This window comes from Panthera pardus, unplaced genomic scaffold (assembly GCF_024362965.1).
Source record: "Panthera pardus isolate Hobbes unplaced genomic scaffold, ASM2436296v1 HiC_scaffold_16, whole genome shotgun sequence".
Lineage (NCBI taxonomy): Eukaryota > Metazoa > Chordata > Mammalia > Carnivora > Felidae > Panthera > Panthera pardus.
The window spans coordinates 41,164,276-41,184,797 of NW_026526721.1; the positions used below are offsets into that span (position 1 = coordinate 41,164,276).

The 20,522-nt window shown below is 33.8% G+C and overlaps 1 protein-coding gene across 3 annotated transcripts in view; it reads left to right on the forward strand.

Annotated features, from left to right (window-relative positions):
• Positions 1-20,522, forward strand: part of EPHA3 (EPH receptor A3) — a 355,221-nt gene that overhangs the window by 9,764 nt on the left and 324,935 nt on the right. For all 3 annotated transcript variants that reach the window (XM_019429956.2, XM_019429955.2, XM_053903238.1), the window contains exon 2: positions 9,535-9,599. In XM_019429956.2, the coding sequence (XP_019285501.2) occupies positions 9,535-9,599 (65 nt within the window). The remainder of the gene's footprint in view (positions 1-9,534; positions 9,600-20,522) is intronic.

Consider the following 20,522-nt stretch of genomic DNA (forward strand, 5'->3'; position numbering starts at 1 on the left):
AAGTACCCCTCATCTTGAATTTTCTATATGTTCATTAAGGTGAGGTTAATTTATCTTCTTTGAAATAATAGTTAAAGAAAGATAAATGAATAAATTCTATAGGTCCAGGAAAAGTAATACCTGCCCTTCATCCCCACCTCCTCCCTCCTTTGACAAAAATATAAAGCTTTAAAATTAGCTTTTTGCAGTGATAAAGTTGGTTGGTTTCCCATCAGTATGAAATTTAGACATTCTCTACCTTAGGGTGACGAAGGGCAACAGAACAGCTCGTTAATACTTAACATATATTTATTTCCTGATTTTCAAATCTAATTTAGCAATTAATACAAATCTATAGGTTTTAGAAAGACATTTATTTATTGCATGTAATGGTAATCTTCACAGTAAGGAGAAGTTAGACTGGGAAGCCACTTTGCAACACTATGTGTGTGCCTGTCTGTGTCACCAATAGTATAATCCCTATGCAAAACAGAACTATCCCCACACTGTGGGCAAAATTTTATGAATGAATATATGCCTTTTAGATTCAAGATGATATAAAATTCTGTTTCTCTGAATTACAAATTGGTGATGAGGAAAAATAAAAACAATCATGTCTAAGTTATTTATCACTATCTAACTGTGTAAATTTTCCCCAACTGGACCCCCTAATCTACCTGTAATATTCAAAGATGGCATAAAACTAGAGCTATGTCCGAATTGTGATTTTTTTTTTCCCTTTCATATGCCAAAGCTGTTTATGGTTGGTTTTTCATTTGAACTGAATGTCAAGAACTGGCATAATCACAGAAATTATAAATAAAATTAAATTGGCTTGTTATTCTTTTATTAGTTATATAAACTCCATCAAATAGAGCTATTCCCAAATATTGAAACTGTTGTTACAGAAGCAGAATAGAAGGGAATAGTATTTTTTCTCTTGGTTTACTTTTACTATCTGGGTTACCATGCATAAGTTAAGACTTGTGTACATTAGATAACTCAAAAAAGCTAAACTCTGATTTTATCATGGTGTTCTTGACATTTCTGATCTGAATTTTTTTTTTATAATTTTTTTTACATTTATTTATTTTTGAGAGACAGAGTGAGACAGTGCATGAGTGGGGGAGGGGCAGAAAGAGGAGACACAGAATCTGAAGCAGGCTCCAGGCTCTGAGCAAGCTGTCAGCACAGAGCCTGATGTGGGGCTCGAACCCACGAACCGTGAGGTCATGACCTGAGCTGAAGTGGGACACTCAACCGACTGAGCCACCCATGCGCCCAAACTCAAATCTAATTTTAAAGCCATAAATGTAAAAACCATTAAAATGAATCAAGAAAAATGATAAGAAAAAAAATAACTCATGTTCTATATTATAATTTGTTGTTTGTATTTATTTATTTACAAAACAGTTCACTCCTGAGTATTAGTTTCTTACTGGATTTTGGGAAAGAAGGTCATAGGGAAGGTATATTTTCTCCCCTTGAAGATAACTAAGGTGGGGCAGATGACCACAGAATAAATACTCTTATAAAAATTGTGTGTTTTGGGGCACCTGGGTGGCTCAGTTGGTTGAGCGTCCGACTTGGGCTCAGGTCATGATCTCGCGGTCTGTGAGTTTGAGCCTCGCGTCAGGCTCTGGGCTGACAGCACAGAGCCTGGAGCCTGCTTCAGATTCTGCGTCTCCCTCTCTCTCTCCCCCTCCCCCACTCATGCTCTGTCTCCTTCTCTCTGTCAAAAATAAACATAAAAAAATTTAAAATTTTGTGTTTTAACATAGATATAAAAATAACCAAAAAAATGCAATATGAATCTTCAGAGGAGGGTGCAGTTAGCTTCCAAGAAAAGAGCACCTGGGATATAGAGAAGATTTTTTTTTAATATAAAAGTTAATAGTAAGTTAAAAACAAGGAGGAGGAGGATAAATGATTTTTCTCATGTCATGTGGTAGCATGATTATAATCCCAATTTTATACTGCTTATATCTAGAATACGTTAAAAATAATTTGCCTAAGTATATATAAAAGTAAAAACCACTTTTGAAAGTACTGAACATTCAGAAATAGCTGTTCTTAGTAAGCATGCATCTGAGCTCAGTGTAAATTCTGTATGACTACATACATACTCCTGTGTGTGAGTATATGGAAACAAACATGATTGCATATCAAAAAAGAACCATTCCAAAATAGAAGCTTTTTATACTATTCATATTGACTACACTACCAAGAAAAGTCACATTGAGGATTTTCTGAATTCTTCCTTCTTTTGCAATGATACTTTAAAAGTTTTCTGTCGCCAGCACTAATACTTTGATTTTTTCCTTTGATGCCATGCTTCTTATATAGAAAGTTTTGAATTAAACTGATAAGCATGTGACTCCTCATTGGACCCTCTGTGGGCCTTTATAAAGACCCATATTTATATGGTGAAGAGTTTGTTTATATGTGCACGTGTCTCTTTGTAGACATCAGTCATGATGTATTACATGAAGTCCAGATGTGGTTGTCCTCTAGAATACGATGAAGCCAAAGCTATATCCTGATTCTCCTTTTCCAGAAATTCAAACCAATTTATTCCACAACGGATTTCTTTTGAAATGAAAAAAAGAAAATGTTTCGTGGCATAAAGATGTCCAGAGAATGTTTTTAAATTGAAATTAAATTTCATCACTGCACTTTTTGTTCTCTATGCTAAAATTTTGAATCCTTCTGTCTAAGGATTCTAGGAATACTTTATTTCTAAAATAAATGCTGTAGTGGGGCGCCTGGGTGGCTCAGTAGGTTAAGCATCCGACTCTTGATTTTGGCTCAGGTCATGATCTCATGGTCATGAGATTAAGCCGCCTGTTGGGCTCCGTTCTGGGCATGGAACGTGCTTGGGATTCTCTCTTTCCCTCACCCTCTGCTCCTCCCTCACTTGCAATCTCTCTGTGTCTTTCTGTCTCTCAAAAAAAATTATTTAAAAAAATTAAAATGAAAGAAATGCTGTAGTGAAATTGTGATATAGGCAAGCGTGCTTATTCTCTTTCATTTTCATTGCCATCAGTCAAATGCTGACTGAACAGAGAGCTTTCATTTAGTAGTTGAAGGTGCTGATAATCAAGATTTTATGACAAAATAAAAAATGTATTCCAAGGCATCCTCAGTTGATGGTGTGAAGGCAAAATGTATGTGCTAAAGTTTGAGCACCTATTTGCCTTAGTGATTATTTTTATAATATTATAATTGCATACTATATTTTCATTTTTCACTTTTTAATCTGTCAGAAAAAGTCTTTTGAATTAGAAATCAACAAGTTCTACTATTTCCAGAATATTTTAAAAAAGCAAAATATGTTGAAAAAAAAATACAGTGTTAATGTAATCATTAATGTTCTACTTACAGTAACTTCTACATTTTGGGAAACACATTTTCCTTGTCTAAGTGATTCATAATATTGACAATGCACAGAAACAAATGAGATCTGCTATTCGAGGCACTGTTATTAAATCTGAGGTAGTTAATTTACTAAAACTTCATTGAGTAGAACATCACCACTCATTTATATGAAAGGATTATTTTGTTGTAAGAATACATTCCCTCGTGCGGTGCCTGGGTGGCTCAGTTGGGTTGGGTGTCTAACTTCAGCTCAGGTCATGATCTCACAGCTTCATGGTTTGTGGGTTTGCATCCCGTGTGGGGCTCTATGCTAACAGTGTGGAGCCTACTTGTGATTCTCCCTCCCTCTCTCTCTATCCCTTCTCCACTGGTGCATGCTCTCTGTCTCTCTCAAAATAGATAAATAAACTTAAAAAAAAAAAGATTAAATTCCTTCATGATAGTTTGATAGCTGTTTCCTTCATGATAGTATGACATTAGAGTGGCCTTCATACTTTTCAGATTAAGAAGGAAAAAAAAAGGAAAGTTTTAACACACTAGAAAAAGCACAGCGTTTCCAATTACTGAAGTGTCCAGGTTTCAAGCAAAATTTTGGTGTATGTTTCTGTTAGTTCCTTAAACAGCTCTAGTCATTAAAACACAGACACCTTACTGGAAGCCTGTGTGTTTGGAATCCAAGGAGGTCTCCCTGTCCCTGGCAAAGATTGAGATGAGGCAGCTCATTACAGTTTCTTCTATAATTAGGACCTGTATAGAAGTAAATCCAAGATTATTGCTCAGGAGGAAAAGCTAATAAGAAAGAGTAAGTTGATAGTACACCACCTTGTCCAGAAATCTGCTTATATCACATAAATAAGCCATTAAAATACCATGTGACAAAAGAGATTTTTTTTCACAGAACTGCTCGCACAACAATTTTTTGTTTAATTTTTACATAATGATTTTAGCTGGTAACTTGATGGAGAAATTATCATAAATGAGTATATCTGTGACACAAAATGTCTGTTAAACTTAACAGAATTTACAGGAAGATTTATCTGCACATAATAAATTATAGGTGACTTCATTTGTAATCTAAAAAAACTTATAATTTTTAGTCAATGAAATACAGTAGTAACTCGATCTATTGCAACTGTTTTCATTATATTTAGGTAGAAATAAATATAAACAGGAAGCCTGTGGGAGCTATTAAGAGTATATAATCACAGTAGATAAAGTCAGTGTTGAAATACATAAGTACATTAATCCAACTTTGACTTCTCTAAATTTCTTCTCAATGGCATATCCTGGTATGTCCAATAAAATGAAAAGCTGAGGTTTGGTGAGCTTCTGTGAGAACATACATCTTGGTTTCTTCACTCCATGTTATGGTTGACCAGAGTCCTACAGCCGAGATTTACAACACCCAGAATAAAATTTATCACTTTCTCTATCATCTTCTTCTCTTTGTGAACATTTAGGTGCAACCTGTAAGCAGATTAAAGGACCCCTCTGCTATCTGTAAACTAGAGCAAAGCTACCCCTTCTATCCTAACAGAAAGTGATGAAAATGATAAGTAGTGCGCAAGAAATGTGGCTGGGGACGATGAAAGTGATGGTGTGAACAGAAAAGGAAATGCCATTTTTCTTCAGTAAATGCAAGAAATAATCAAGAGATGGGTTTGTTTTCTGTTGTAGTGGTTTTACAGTTATTTGCAAATGTCTTTAAAGGCACTTTAGCTGAAGGTTTTAGAAGAAAACATGTTTATTATTGTCAGAGTCTGAAATTCTTTAGCCATTAAAGTCCTCTGCTCCCTCCAAATAATTATTTGATAATTTTTATAGCTCAATATTTTCATAAAATGCAACTAACATTTCATAAAATGCAAATAGCATTACTACAAAGCATAGTGATGTGTTATTAGATAATCGAAAACGTCTTCCACTTCAGTAAGAAATTGTCATTTAATTTTAAATATTATTTTAGCACTGTCTACATATTTGCAGCACTTAAACAATCTACAAGATGTGAATGTTTAATTCTCAGTCTTTCCAAGCGGACACATAGGCACATGAATCAGAACTTTGAAATGCCCTTGAAAAAAGTCTTCTTTAACGATTCTCTAAGAGTGAAAACTCCATAAATTTATACCTAAAAAAATTAATCCGTCCTAACAAGTAATATTTACTGAAAATACTTATTTCAATAATTGAGCCCTTGAAATCATCTTACCGCATTATTAAGAAGGGAAGGAGGAATAAGTTCCTGGTACAGAAGATTCTTTATAACGTTGTTAATTCGAATGAAAAAGGAGCGAACATTTGGTTGTCTCTCTGTTATGATGAAGGATAGGAAAGGGAGAGAGAACAAGACTCCTGTGCATCTTAAATCTACAGTCCAGCTGAGTGGGAAAAGTGACAGTAAAGATCAGTGGCAGGAATGACAGCAAGGGTTCCTCCTTGATAGAAGTAGTGACACCAATTTGAGCCAACTTTCTCTATTCTTACGTTGTTCTTATTCCTGTACTCCATTCCACCCCTTCTAATTCCCATCAGAGACCATGCTTCCTTTTTTGTTCAGCAAATCTCAAATTAGTGCCCACCCGAAAGCCAACTCAGAGTTTGAGCAAGGACTCCCTTACGGTCCTTGAATAAGGACCTTGAATAAGGAATAAATGGAAACCCGTTCACATTTAAAATAAGATTTACAATAAAATATTGTCTGATTAAGAGCAAGAATAGAGTAAAGCATGTGAAGGAAACCCAGAACCATATCCATCCAGACTTTGGTCAGTTATTTCCAAATACAGTTTTTCCAAAAAGCACCGATTTATATCTCAGCTCAGAGTCAGAACATTTAAAAATGTGTCCAGTTCAAATCGCTTTAATTTAAGAAGTATGTCCATATACCATATGGACCTTTGCATAGAAAATATTCTGAAATTAATGAAATGATGTGTTTCCTGTTACAAAACAAAAATATTTGGTGATCGTACCATTTAGAATATAAAAACTGGTAAGGAACAGTTTATATCTTTGAAAAATAATCTGGCACGAGGCAGTTATTAAAGAATTAAGCCACTTCCCCATCAGAGTTTAAGAATAACTTCGTAACTTTTTTTTTGTTGTTAAAATTCATAATTATGGACTCAGGATTTTTTCAGCAGTTGAAATAAACCTTCCATGTTGCAAATCATCATCAAAACTCAAAAGACTAGAATATAATCGTACATCACAATTTTCTCTGCTTCTTCCATGTGCTCTGACATTTGTATAGTGGCACCACCTGAAAGGCTATGATCAAATCTACTTTTATTTTAGGAGAGAAAAACGTTAGTAATGGAAGTTCTTGCCCGATTCAGTGTCAGGTTCAATATGCTATATTGCAATGTTGGATTTAGTCAATGGATCCAGAGAAATCACTCACAACACGTTGACTTTCAAATTCCATTAACTTTCTCTTTTTCTTATTTCAATTATGCTGCACTGAGATTGCTGCACAACATATCACAGGAGACTTGAGCTTATATCCTGGGAAGTCCCAGTTTAGCAATTATTCACTTTAGAGTGACTGTATTCTTAGATTCTGCTTTTCTGATTTGGCTATAAACAAAAGACACCATGTAAACTCAAAAATAAATGCTTTTAAAAAGTGTTTTGAGGTCACTATTCTTTTCTATTAGGTTATATATCCATGATTGGTTATAAATACAATTCAGAAGCCAAAATGGTATGGTTGTTAGTTAAGGTATTAATTTTACATGAACATTGAATCTGTATAGCACGTTACAATCTCATGGTGATTTTAAATACATTGATATTATTTGATCATCACAGAAACATTGTGAGATAACCAGGGCAGATGTAATTATGTTTGATAGACAACAGAATCAGAATCATGAGTAATGATGCTATTGTGTTTTCCTCATTCATGCTAAATGGAGTGCACTAAAAATTCCATTTCTGGGTAAATGCAACAAATTTAATTAATCCATTACACTTATTTTAATCAGCAATGTGATCCAATTCTCTTTGGTTTTGCTATTCTCTTTTGAGTAGACACCAAATGCTGATGTGACTGGTCCAGCCCTTCTTCCCTCATTATCATCAGAGAAAACTTAAGGGTATTTAGTTCTTTAGTTAACAGCCTACATTCCAATGAGTATTTTACTAAATGGGGACAACAATCATATTTTCTTTGCCTCAAACACTTCTTCCCTCTGGTTACTAATATTGAAATTAAGTCAGCCATTTATCTTAACATATTGAGTGACACATATTCATCAGTTAGTACATATTCAATTATTACACACACACACAAATACATTGAACCATTTAAACCCCTCAAGGCATTGCAAATATGATCTAATGATTTATGAATACTGGTATTGTAAACTCTATGCAAATCATATGTAAAACTCAGAGAAATGAACTGATGTCTGATAGAGCTGTCCAACTAGACTTTGTCAGTAGAACATATCTTTATCAGAATGAACGTTGGTAAAATACTTTAATCTGAAGGTGAAAATGTATTCTTATATTTTCAAACATTTTCTAACATTGATTAATCTGAAATATTGCATATAACACTGATTAATCAGTAGAGCATTTTTAAAAATCATTTTTGACAGATAATTTCAGTATAATTAAGCATACTGTTCATTTCCAAACTGATATCCTGGGAAATAATACCATTATGGAAATTTCACTATGTAATCCATGCAGCAACTGTCTTCTCTTATCTAAATATAATTACTTCTCATTGGGATTAATTTATTGAGAGAAAAAAATCTTTAAGGATTTCTAGTGTAATTAAGTTTATGCGTTTTTCTTGCACTTGTGCAAAACTTAGAGATTCTAACTTTGAGAATTTTATGTCTTCTAACTTAATAATCAGGACGATTTTTTAATACTCATCTAGATAACCAAATATCCTCCTTTAAAAAAGCAGGGCTTGAAAATTCAGAATTATAATATCTGTCAAATATATTATTTCTTTAACATTTTATAAGATTAAATGTTTCCTATCTGGGGTGATTAAATGGTAGTATTTTTTGTGTATAAGGAAATACTTTATTGACAACACGTGGACCTGTCGTGCAGTGCCATGTACTACCGTTATGTTTTGATTCATGTATATATGGAAACTAAAAATGATTTCTGATTGTATTTAGTGATTCAATGGCTCTAATAATACATGGCTATTTTGTGTAAATTTCCTCCACATCTTCCCTTAGTCACTTGTGGGACTGCTTTCTGATTTAGAAGAAGGATGAGGTGAAAGCATTAGTTTCCATTGTTTAATAGATCAACAAAGTGAGCCTTTCGTTATTAATTAGACTTGAAGTATCTTTTTATATTTTAATTTCTAGTCCATTACAAATTAATGCCCTCTGTGTTAGAAAGAAAAGATTTGCCTTTCTTTTAATGATATATTCAAAATGCAACCGCATTAATGTTATTATTAATCTTATTATTCATCAGACTTTTTAATAACTGGTGCAAAGTTCTGAATAAAATCATTAAAGCCTTTGGGTAACAGTGTTTTGTCTAAATAACTAGAGCTTATTCCAGGCAGTGTTATAAAACATAGTATTGTTTTGGCTTCTCCTGAAATTATTAGTTAAGCATTTTGTTTGTTACACAGAGGTAGACAATTTGTATGGTATTAGAAAATACACATGATAGAATCCTCTGCTTCATATTGTACAGAGGCAATATAAAGATGTCGTATCAGACACAAACTGATATTGATTCATCATGGGAGCATATTTAAGAAATTTGTTCATAGTGAAATCATATGTAAAGTTGTCAAAATTAATGGTCTTTGAAGTTATTTTGATACCATGTTAGCATTAATGTTCCTGCTTTGCATTTTTGCTATTTCTTCTTTAAACCTGTAATTATTTTGTCAAAAATTATTGTCAATATTTTGAACATTGATCTACCTTTATAAACAAGACAGTTAAAAAAACCAGAGAAATCTGATTCCTTGACTTTCCCTATGATTGCTTTTATTTTGCCATTTTCTTCTTTTTCTCTCATATTCCTATAACAGAAAGAAAGAGTCATGTGTTTTGAACATGTTAATATTGTTATATCAATAACAACAGACAACTTTAACTTGACAGAGACAAATAGAAATAACTTATTTCTCTTAACTATATTTGTATATTTGTGTTTTTTGTGTTTTTTTAGTCAATCTACTGGATTCAAAAACAATTCAAGGGGAGCTGGGCTGGATCTCTTATCCATCACATGGGGTGAGTTTGGTAAACTATTGAAAGGGAATATCATTCTGTGTGTTGTCTCTTAAAGAATAGAAGGAATTATTGGTATGTTCTCTGAAAGGAACTCCTGTACTTCTGGTGACAAGTTAATTTTATCAGTAGATTCAATACATGGACTAAGACAGCCTGATATTTGTGTACAATGGAACTACTGAAAATTTTGAAGTTTTATTTGTTTCTTCTGAATTTACCAATTGCTTGATGGTGCTAATTAAGCCTTCTGATTATGACTGGCATTATGTAGATGATCTAAATGTGATCATCTAAAATTTTTTTGTGTGATGTGATCAGAATAGGTGAATTGAGAAGACATTTCAGATTTCAAGTAATGTATAAAGCATGTATTTGGAGAACTGCAGAGTTGTAGCCTTAAAAGCCACCTTGGTGACTGTTCCAAGGAGGATATGTTTGTCAACTATATGAACCTTTGATTTGTCTGTTTATTTGTCCTTATTTCTTAATTTCTTCACGTTGCCTTAATGTCTTTGCTTAAAATGTCTGCATCATGTTTGCATCAGCTTAAGACTGGGGAATTTTATTTAGAAAAAAAATTTGGCTACTTTTAAATTTTAAACTCTTCACATACCTTTAGTATTTTGCCAGTGAGACAAAGATCGTTCAAGTGTACGGTATGTTTGTGACCCAAATGTTCCTGATAAGACTTTGTGTGAGAATACTGCTTTGCTTTTCTTTTCTTTGCTTTTCTTTTCTTTGCTTTTTTTTTCTTCCTTTTTGTTTTTCAGAAAAAAAGATCACACACATTTAGAAAATTCTTGTTCTTAGAAAATTGTGTAATAAGTACCTAAATATACCTTGTTTCCAAGTATAGACTGTGGAAAATGCAAAATGCTATTTTGAAATACTTGTGAGAGGAACAAATTTGTGTATTTCTTCTCCTACTCTCATCCTCTTTTCAAAGAGATTATAATTACTTCCACTTTGTATCGGTATTCAGTCTTTAGATTTTTGTGCCTAAACATACTGATTTTTACGGTACTACCAGCTTCTTCTTCACCAGCGGATGTTTTACATCAGGGATACTTCATCTATCTGTCATCTTTGAATCTGCTTCTCTTCCTGGTACACCTTGACATTGACACAATGCCAAAACCTATCACATAATCAGGACTTGGTTAGTTGCTTTGGAGGGGAGAGTATGAAGTAAGCCAGGATTTGGTTTTCCCATAGGTGTAAACGGAATCAAATGATTAGGATAAAAGAACATCCTGGGTAGTTCTGAAGAGTGAATCAAAATTCTGGATTGAGCCGGAAAACTCATTTAAAATTAATCATCCTAAAATCAAGCCTAATTTTAATTCTGATTTTATAAATTTGACTTTTTCATTACTTCATCAGAGCATCTACCCCAAAAACATGCTACCCAAGGATATATGAAAAGCAAAAACCACAGTGACATTTTACTAATAGCTACTTATATATGCTTTAAAAAAGTCAATAAGAAATTAACTCATATTTCAAAGCAACAATCTCATGTTTTCCTTTAAAGAAGGTATAAAGAAAACATATTTCTATATATTAAGAATTTAGGGAGAATACTGTATAAATGAATTCATTTTACCTTGTGAATCTTACAGATTTTGCGATGAAACAAAATTGGCACTTCTACTTCCAGAGATATGTTGGGGGTGGGGAGGAATGTTCTAGAACTCTACTACATAAGGTGTGGGACATGCACCACCCAGCAATATCAATCCCCCAGAGATTCTTAGATATGCAGACCCTCAGGTCCTGCTCCAGACTTTCTGAATCAGAGTCTGCATCTTAATGTGGTCCCCAGGTAGTTGTTGAGCACAATGAATTTAAGAAGTACTACTTGAGGGGCGCTTGGGTGGTTCAGCCGGTTAAGTGACTGAGTCTTGATTTTGGCTCAGGTCATGATCTCATGGTTTTTTAAGGTTAAATAAACTTAAAAAAAAAAGAAGAAAAAGGAAAAGAAAAGAAAAAAGAAAAAAGAAAAGAAAAGAAAAGAAAAAAGAAAATAAATCACTACTTAGGATAGCAGACCTTTTGGCCTTTCCCACCTCTTGCCCAATTTCCTACCTCATTTTTGTCTACAAACATTTATGGTTTTATCAGTTTCTCCTTTGGCTTACAATTGCCTCAGAGAGGCATCCTCAGGAGCTGGGCCTTTCTCCTCTTTGTTTTCCTGGTGCATCTTCTTAAAGCCTTGCCTTCCCCTTTTCTGATGCACTGACTAGCCTAAAACAGCTGGCCAAGCTTTCCACATTTATCATTAAAACTTGCAGGGAGGGAAAAAAAATATCTCTGCAACAGGTCATGGTATTTATAATACCCCAAGACCCCAAAGCAAAAAAAAATAAAAAGAGGGAGAGATGTGACGTGGTGCTGTGTAGTGTGTTTTTCCTTTAAACTGTATCCCTGTATTATGTTAACCATAATGTCCATAAGAAAAGAAGTAGCACTAATTTGGAAAATGTTAGGTTAATATTCATTTCTTTCTGGGAAACTGATGAATTTCTTGAGTAAAAGTGCTGCATAGTAAATTAAATTTTGGGAGTTAACATCCTTGCTTTTACAATTGGTTGTGCTTTTAGACTGAATTAATTATTTTTATTGCCTAATCATTGCCATTATCAATATGACAAAAATATATTAATTCTGTATTTGTTTTTAAAGGAAAGTAGATAGTTAAAAGTATTGTGATATCTTTGCTCCAGATTTTCCATATAAAGTGACATGTAATAACTGGAAAAAAATTGAACTTGTTATTGTTTTGATTGCTTAACCCTAATAAAAGCAGTACATATGTTTGTAGGTTAGCTAAAATATAAATGTAAACTTCAGAGAAAAAAATTTGTAACATCATAACATGTTGAATCACTGAAAATCCTGCTTTGTGTGTGTGTAAGAGAGAGAGAGAACACTTAAATTCTACTCTCTTAGTATATTTCAATTATTCAATAAGTGTTCTCAACTATTTTCATCATGTTTTACATGAGATCCCCAGAACCTATCTTACAGTGAAAGTTTGTGCTCTTTTACCTGCTTCTCCCTATATCTCCTACCTCCAGCCCCTGGCACCCACTTTTCTTCTGTTTCTATGTGTATTTTTTTTAATTCCACAAAATAGTGATATCATGCAATATTTGTCTTTCTCTGTCTGGCTTATTTCACTTAGCATAATGCTCTCAAGGTCCATCCATGTTTTTGGAAATACCCGAGAAAATCCTACTCTTTTGATTTAGGGCAATGGTTTTCAGTGTGATGGGGGAGGTGGGTTGGAAAGGAGGCAGTGTTTAGTTTGCCCCATGGAGATATTTGGAAATATCTGGAGATGTTGTTGTCACAACTGGGAAGGCAGGACACTGCTGGCATCTAGTGTGGAAGGTCAAGGGTGCTTTCTAAACTAAAATGAGCAGGGAGGTCTCTCACAGCAAAGAATGATCTGGTGTTCCCTTGTTGAGAAACCCTTTCTTAAGAGATGAATAATGGTGCTCCATCAGGAGCTGTGGTCACCAAAAAGATGCTAGGACACTGCTGGCAACTTCTCTAAATCTCAGCCCTGTTCTCACCTAAATTCAAAATCTTTTGAAGTACAAATTTAAAAAAATGATTATGTTACCAGAGCTATATAAAATTAATATATTTGAGGGAAAGGCCCAAGGGTGGCTCATTCATTGATGTATCTTCTTTCCTATTTCTGTTCTCCCTTTTCCCCAGAGATGTATTCATGCATAAAAACTTACAATTAACCTATATAATTTTCTTGGGAGGAGTATTTCTATCTATTTTTAAATGGTGCTTCAAATCTTATAGGTAAGAAAGTATGGTACTATACCATTAGGCCTAGAAAAAATTCTCTAAATGAGTGTCTGGGAGAAAACTTAATGAGACTTTGGTTTTCTCTATATTAAATTCTTGAAAATAATACTTAAAATTTGTAAACTGAAATTATCAGGGTGTTATTAACATATTTTTTTTTTAATTTTTCAAAATATAATTTATTGTCAAATTGGCTAACATACAGTGTGTATAGTGTGCTCTTGGTTTTGGGGGTAGATTCCCATGATTCATAGCTTACATACAACACCCATTGCTCAAAATTTATTTTTTAATAAGAGTTTTATTTTTGGCACTAAGTTTGTTCACCTTAGTAAAGCAGATATAACAATTACCTTCTCTTCCTTATAAACTGTGAGTTATAATATATGAATCTTGGATATAATTATATTCAGAAATTTTATTAAATAATCAGTAGTTTAAATATTCTTTGATTTAGAGGGGTGCCTGGGTGGCTCAGTTGATTAAGCCTTTGACTCTTATATCAGCCCAGGTCATGATCTTGTGGTTCCTGAGATCAATCTCCACATCAGGCTCTGTGCTGGGTTTGGAGCCTGCTTGGGATTCTCTTCCTCTCTCTCTGCCCCTCCCCTGATTGCTCTCTCTCTCTCTCTCTGTCTGTCTCTCAAAAATAAACAAACTTAAAAAAAATATTCTTTGATTAGAGGACAATCAACACATGTAAAACCCATGTATATTTTTGGATTACAACTTTGAAAAAGTATTTTGCTTAAATATGACCGTTATTTAAATTGTTTGATTGATTGATAATGCCAATCTATCATATAAGCTTTACTTAGTATATATATCATTATAGAAGAGGGATCAGAGGGAGTTAAAGCTGTATAATTTTCAGTTACAATTATGATGGTATTGATGTGCTTACTAAGTAGTACAAAGGAATTTAGAGCCTCAATTCACTTAATTACAGACTCAAATAAGGGGAAGTGTAGAAAAAGCAGAGTCTGAAATGAGTGATCCATGTATATTTGTCGATGATAGAAAGAAGTCTCAAAATTAGCAAATGTGAATTTTTATTTTCTACCTTCCCCCTTTTCTCAACTTCTTTAAATTTTTTTTTCCTTAAAGATTTCCTTAGACATTTATTGGTGCCTTACCTATGGTAATGGACTTAAATTAAACAACAACAACAAAGCAAAAACAAAATGCTCTTTTGGCAAAGAAACCCTGTTGGTTGCCTACCCGCCATCTGTTTCCTGGCTTTTTCTTGAGAATGGAACACCCATATTGTTTAGGTTTTCACCTTCTGATGTGTTCTTGGAAAGTGGCCTCTCTGCCACTTTGTGGAGAGAACATCTGAGAGCTAATCATGATAATTACAGTAATTTTGTCAGTGATTGGTTTAGGCAAGAGTAAGTAAAGCCAATGAGGCTGGATCAGAATTCTACTGACTTCTGGGGAAGTTATCTTCCTGATAAAAAGAAATGAGGAGAGGCTAAGTACTTTGTGCCCCTGGGCTTGCCCTGTGAAGGCCCAGTGTCCCTGTGTAGAGCAGTTGTGCTTTCCTTATGACCAGAAAAGTGGAACCCAGTGAACACTAGAGAAATTGGCCAGGAGCCCTGACACAACCCTGATTTGTGTAAAAGAATTTTCCTTGTTTAAGTCACTTTTGTTAGTACTTCTCATACTTTCAAAGTAAAGACATTCTGATAGAATACAATGTTTAATTTCCCGATCAAATATCTTAATATCTAGGGGCAACTGGTGGCTCAGTTGCATGAGAATCTAACTCTTGATTTTGGCTCAGGTCATGATCCCAGGGTCCTAGGATTGAGCTCCACATTGGGCTCTGTGCTGAGTGTGGAGCCTGCTTGAGATTCTTTCTCTCCCCCGCTTTGTCCCTCTCCCCTGCTTGCATGCCTGCTCTCTCTCTCTCTCTCTCTCGTAAATAAATAAAAGTTTAAATATCTTAATTTCTAAATGAAGACTAGGCAATGCATAATTATAATTATGTTATTTTGTTAATTATATCTTATTATTTGGACTTCCCCAAGTTATCTTTTTTTTAGTGTTTTAGTATGATGTCAAAGAAAATATGCAGAGTGGTCAAATAGAATGAGCACATTGTTTAGAATCAGACACTTGTATTTGAAATCTGGCCTTGCCATTTATTGCTGTGTGATCTAATGTAGGACAATTAACCTCCATTAACATTTGTCCTCACTCTTAAAAAAGGAAAAACAATAATTTCTATGTCACAGCACTTTGGAGTAAATGATATTTGAGCAAATAAGGTATTTCTGTGTATCCACCTATGAAAAAATATATATGATAATGCATGTGAAAGAACTATACAAGTATCACTTCTTATTCCTAAGTAAGTTTGATAATTTCACCTTCTAATCTTAAATCTCAGACTATATGTGATATCTTGGATTTGGATTTGGGAGAAGGAAAATTGATAGTATTTCCTGACATTTCTATTCAGTTAAGAGCCCCAAACATTGCCCTTGACATTACATGATTGTTATACCATTGAAGCTGTGCAGTCTAAAGTTTGGATACAATCTTGACACTATATTTTGAATTGAAAGAGTCAAAATGTGGGTGAATGGGTCCAATTATTTTCAATTTTTAAGTGATTAGAATTTCCTCAAAATTTTATTATTTCTCCTTCAGGGAGTACTTCTGATTGTTTTACATGTCACTCTCCTGACACCCCTCCCCCTACCTGCCAGATACCCCCCAGACTAGCATATCAGACTGTTAAGTTAATCTGGTTTGTTCTATGTTGTTTGTCCACAGCTTGAAATTCTACATTAATGCAAATATTTCATTGATACTTGTTTCAGCCAGGAAGGTGAAAACTCTGTGAAACTGATTTCCATCATGAAATTTCCCCTTTTCTTCACATTTTGAGTTCCTGGGTTAGTTGTCCATAAATTAAAATTGCCTGAACAAATGAATAATGAAAGCTTTCCAAAACAAGGAAGGATAACTAAGTTAACACTGATTATGTATTTGTTGAAAAAAAAAGGTTATTTCCAATCGGTTATTTTAAATGGTATCTATTAATGCTTCCACTTCCTTTTTAATGGCATAAATGTAAGTAAAATTATAACTATATGAACACACCTTATGTACTATAAATATATATAGATATATATATATGTTTATATTGCATACAATATTATGCTGGTTTTTGTACTAGCAGGTCTATTTAGTTAAGTATATTTAGAAAATACTGTCAGCTTTTGAGTTGGAAGTTAACTGAAAAGAAAACTAGCTAAAGACAGCTCTATATTGAAATTTATCTTTATTGTTGTTTAAGGGTAAAAATCCAGAATCCTGCAGATGAATTCCATTTAACTAAACATAGACATGTTTAGAATTGAATGAATCATACAGAGGAGTGGAAATTATAAAAATACTCTCTGAACAATGCATTGCTTTTCTATTTTCCAGTTTAGTGTAATTTGCCTTCCGTAGTGGAATTATTGCCGTGTGTGAAGTCTGGATTCTAAGTCTTACCTACTGGATTTCTAGCTTTCACTTTGTGAATGGTATCTAAAATGCAGGAAGACTATTTTGACAACTAGGTGTCAACAATAACCACCTGGGATTCCGCCTTTATGAATCACAGTCTAAATTCTGCTTCATATGCTGAGTAGTCAATCCAGGAAAATCAAATTTTTGACACATGTGATATGTGATTCTGGGTCATTTGAATTTTTGTTGCCTACAATGAACGATACTACATACTTTAAATATGTCACTCTCACCTATTGTGCTGACCCTTCGAGGAAGGATGTCTGATTAAATTAGAAAAACATGGCAAAGTTTTACAGTTTTTTTTTTTTTCCTAACCTTTTCTTGAAACAAAATGCACCAAAGTAGAAGGGAAAATATGGGTAAGTGTTAGAAATCAGCAAAGATAGAATTTATTCTAGCACCATTCAATTTATAATAATTATGTTACCTTCTATTTGTTTTAATGGAATTTTTATCAGTGCTTTAAGAAAATAGAAACCACTTTCCATTGCTAATATTATGTATTTCTATGTTCATTCAAGTTATTTTTCTATGTTCATTCAACTTATTGTATATTAAATTTGCTGAAATATGTAAATAGTATACAGCAGACTGAATATCAGTATTTTTATTGCTAAGAAATATCCAGTTCCTATACTATTTTAAAGAGTATACTTAAACACTGCTTTCAAGCTTCTAAATTTTCATTTGAATATAAGATATAAAAACAACATATGTACCTTAATGGAAGAGTTTCAGTTCTGTTGTTCCATTAAGCATAAGTCAAGAATTTTGATAGAAATTTATAAAAATTAGTAATTTGCCCAAAGTTATACTTACTTATTTCTATCCTTCTTTTTAAATCCCATGGGTTAATGATGTTGATACTTAGGTTTATTATGCCTGGTAGTTAATTATTTTTGAAAGATTAAAAAAAAGAAATGTTTGCTCTGGAAAGAAATATAGCATGAAACACTTTTTAAATATGTCCTGTATTGCAAATGATAGCTATTGGACCTGAGAACATTTTAAAGGTTATACTATTTACAATACAAGACACTTAATTATTTCTGCAACCTGAACAGCCCATTGATTACCATTTTTTCCTGCTAATAATGCCAATTTTAATGAATAAAAACCATACTAGTTTCTTAGAGGTTGCTTAAATCATTTATTCCCTTTCCATGAAACGTATGAAGAGAAATATCAAGGGGGCTAGTGTACTGAGTTTTCTGAGTAGCCTACATTTACAAGTTATTTTCATTCATCTGTTAACAATGTAGTTTGAGAGATGTATGTGTGTGTGTGTGTGTGTGTGTATATGTATATATATGTATATATATGTTATATATAAAACTACATAATATAATAATTATAAATATATAGATTGAAATCCTTAGTGTCAAATTTATATACAGTAGTTGTTAGAAATGGAAAATCCTTGGTACCGAACAAGACCTATTTCATTAGAAATCCTGAGGGTTGGGACCCAGGAATCTGCTTTTCACAGACCCTCTGTGTGATTGTGATGCCACTCAAGTTTGGGAATCACTGTACTAGAAAATCATTATCTGCTATAATGAGGCCAGCATTACATATGAAGATATTTAGTTGCTGCTTGATGCTTTGCTGTAGTTCATTCCAGCCTCTTAATTAATACAGCACTGTTCATGATTCAAGATTAATATAGCTCTGGATGTTTTTAATTTAGGATTTGACAAAAACCATATAGCAAGAGAATACAAGTATTTTACCAGCAACTCGGTGAATTTATTCTTTGCAGTTTGTAACAAGGATTCATTTTAGAATCATCATATTTCTCTCATATAATCAGGGGATTCATTTTTTGAATTGCATGTATATAGTGTTTATACATCCGGCATCCATTGCTCATGATAAAAGAGATGACATTAAAACCTAAAGACTAGGGGCGCCTGGGTGGCGCAGTTGGTTAAGCGTCCGACCTCAGCCAGGTCACGATTTCGCGGTCCGTGAGTTCGAGCCCCGCGTCAGGCTCTGGGCTGATGGCTCGGAGCCTGGAGCCTGTTTCCGATTCTGTGTCTCCCTCTCTCTCTGCCCCTCCCCCATTCATGCTCTGTCTGTCTCTGTCCCAAAAATAAATAAAAAACGTTGAAAAAAAAATTAAAAACAAACAAACAAACAAAAAAACCTAAAGACTAGAAAAAGTCATGAATTAAGTGATAGGGAAATTGCAATAAGGAATATGAAAATCCCCTTGAAGAGTTACTAGAATTTAAGGTTGTCTAGGGAACGACTATGGGATGTTCCAAGAAAGTGACAGGGATCAGCTTATAGTGGATTTTATGTGCACACTAAAGACATTATACAACATTCAAAGGCAACATTTTAATCACATGATTATGGGGGATGTTTTAATTGAAGAACATACAAGAGTCAAAAAAAACCAGGAAAGCACTGTGAAAGTTCCCATGGTAGGTTGATTAGGAACCTAGTATCTGCTTATATGTGTTTGGTTATATAGCTTAGTGATTTGGCATAAGGTTGAATTTTTACTATTGTACTAACACTCCAAGAAAGGATATTGTAAAAAATAAATTTTTATTAGTGAATTATTTTTATAATAAAAGCATAAAACAAAGAGAACCCAAATTTGGAGAATTGAGTTGTAAGACCTTTGGAGGACTCAGTAGAAATGAAAATTATCTAGTAAACTAAGGGAGACAAAGCAAAGGAAGAAAAAGGGAGAGCATAAGATACTCTAATGGTAAGAGTAATTAAATTTCTCTTCCCTGTGACGATATCAGTCTATGTTTTTTGGGGGCACCTGAGGTTAATGATGTTAAACTTTAGAAAAATGTAAATGGTGACCTCCCTTCTCAATGTGAAGTCACAAAACTATAGACCCAGTAACTAGAGAGATTCAGCCAGTGCAGGAAGAGGGAAGAGATGCAATGTGGTGGTTTTAAAGAACTTTAACTCCCAGTCTGCACTTGGATGTTTATTCCATGCCATGAAATCCCAAGAAAGCTGGTAGTCATAAACTTTATGGATTTACTCAAAGTCTTCAGTAGGGATTAAAGCTTCTGAGTGGTATGAATCAGTCTTGTAAACTCTCCTTGCTCAGAATTTCCCTAGATCCATTTGTCATTTGTACCCTTAATGTTGGATGCATGTGATAGGTGGCCATTTTTTATGTAGAATTAATGATATCGCTTTGACTTCAATTTTGCTGTCTTCATGAGTGTTGGAAAAGCAATAAACAACAATGTCATCATAAGCCACAAGAAAAGAACTCTGTGGAATTTTGTGAAAATGTTTATTAATAGGGCTGCTGCACTTATTATTAAGGGTAGCAAAATCTAATCTTATTTGGAGCAGTAGAATATATTCAAGTTGCTAATCAATTTTAGAGGTAGTAATGTCTTTAGAAACCATCTAGTACAATTCTCCAGTGAATGTTGACAAGCAGCTCCACCTCTGGGAGTGTTAGTGACTTGACCAAGGTCATTTCATTTCTTTCTGGGTCTGAATTCATGCTTTTTTCATTATTCTCCTCTGTCTTACTCTGGATAGTACCAATGAATATTTTGAATTCCATGG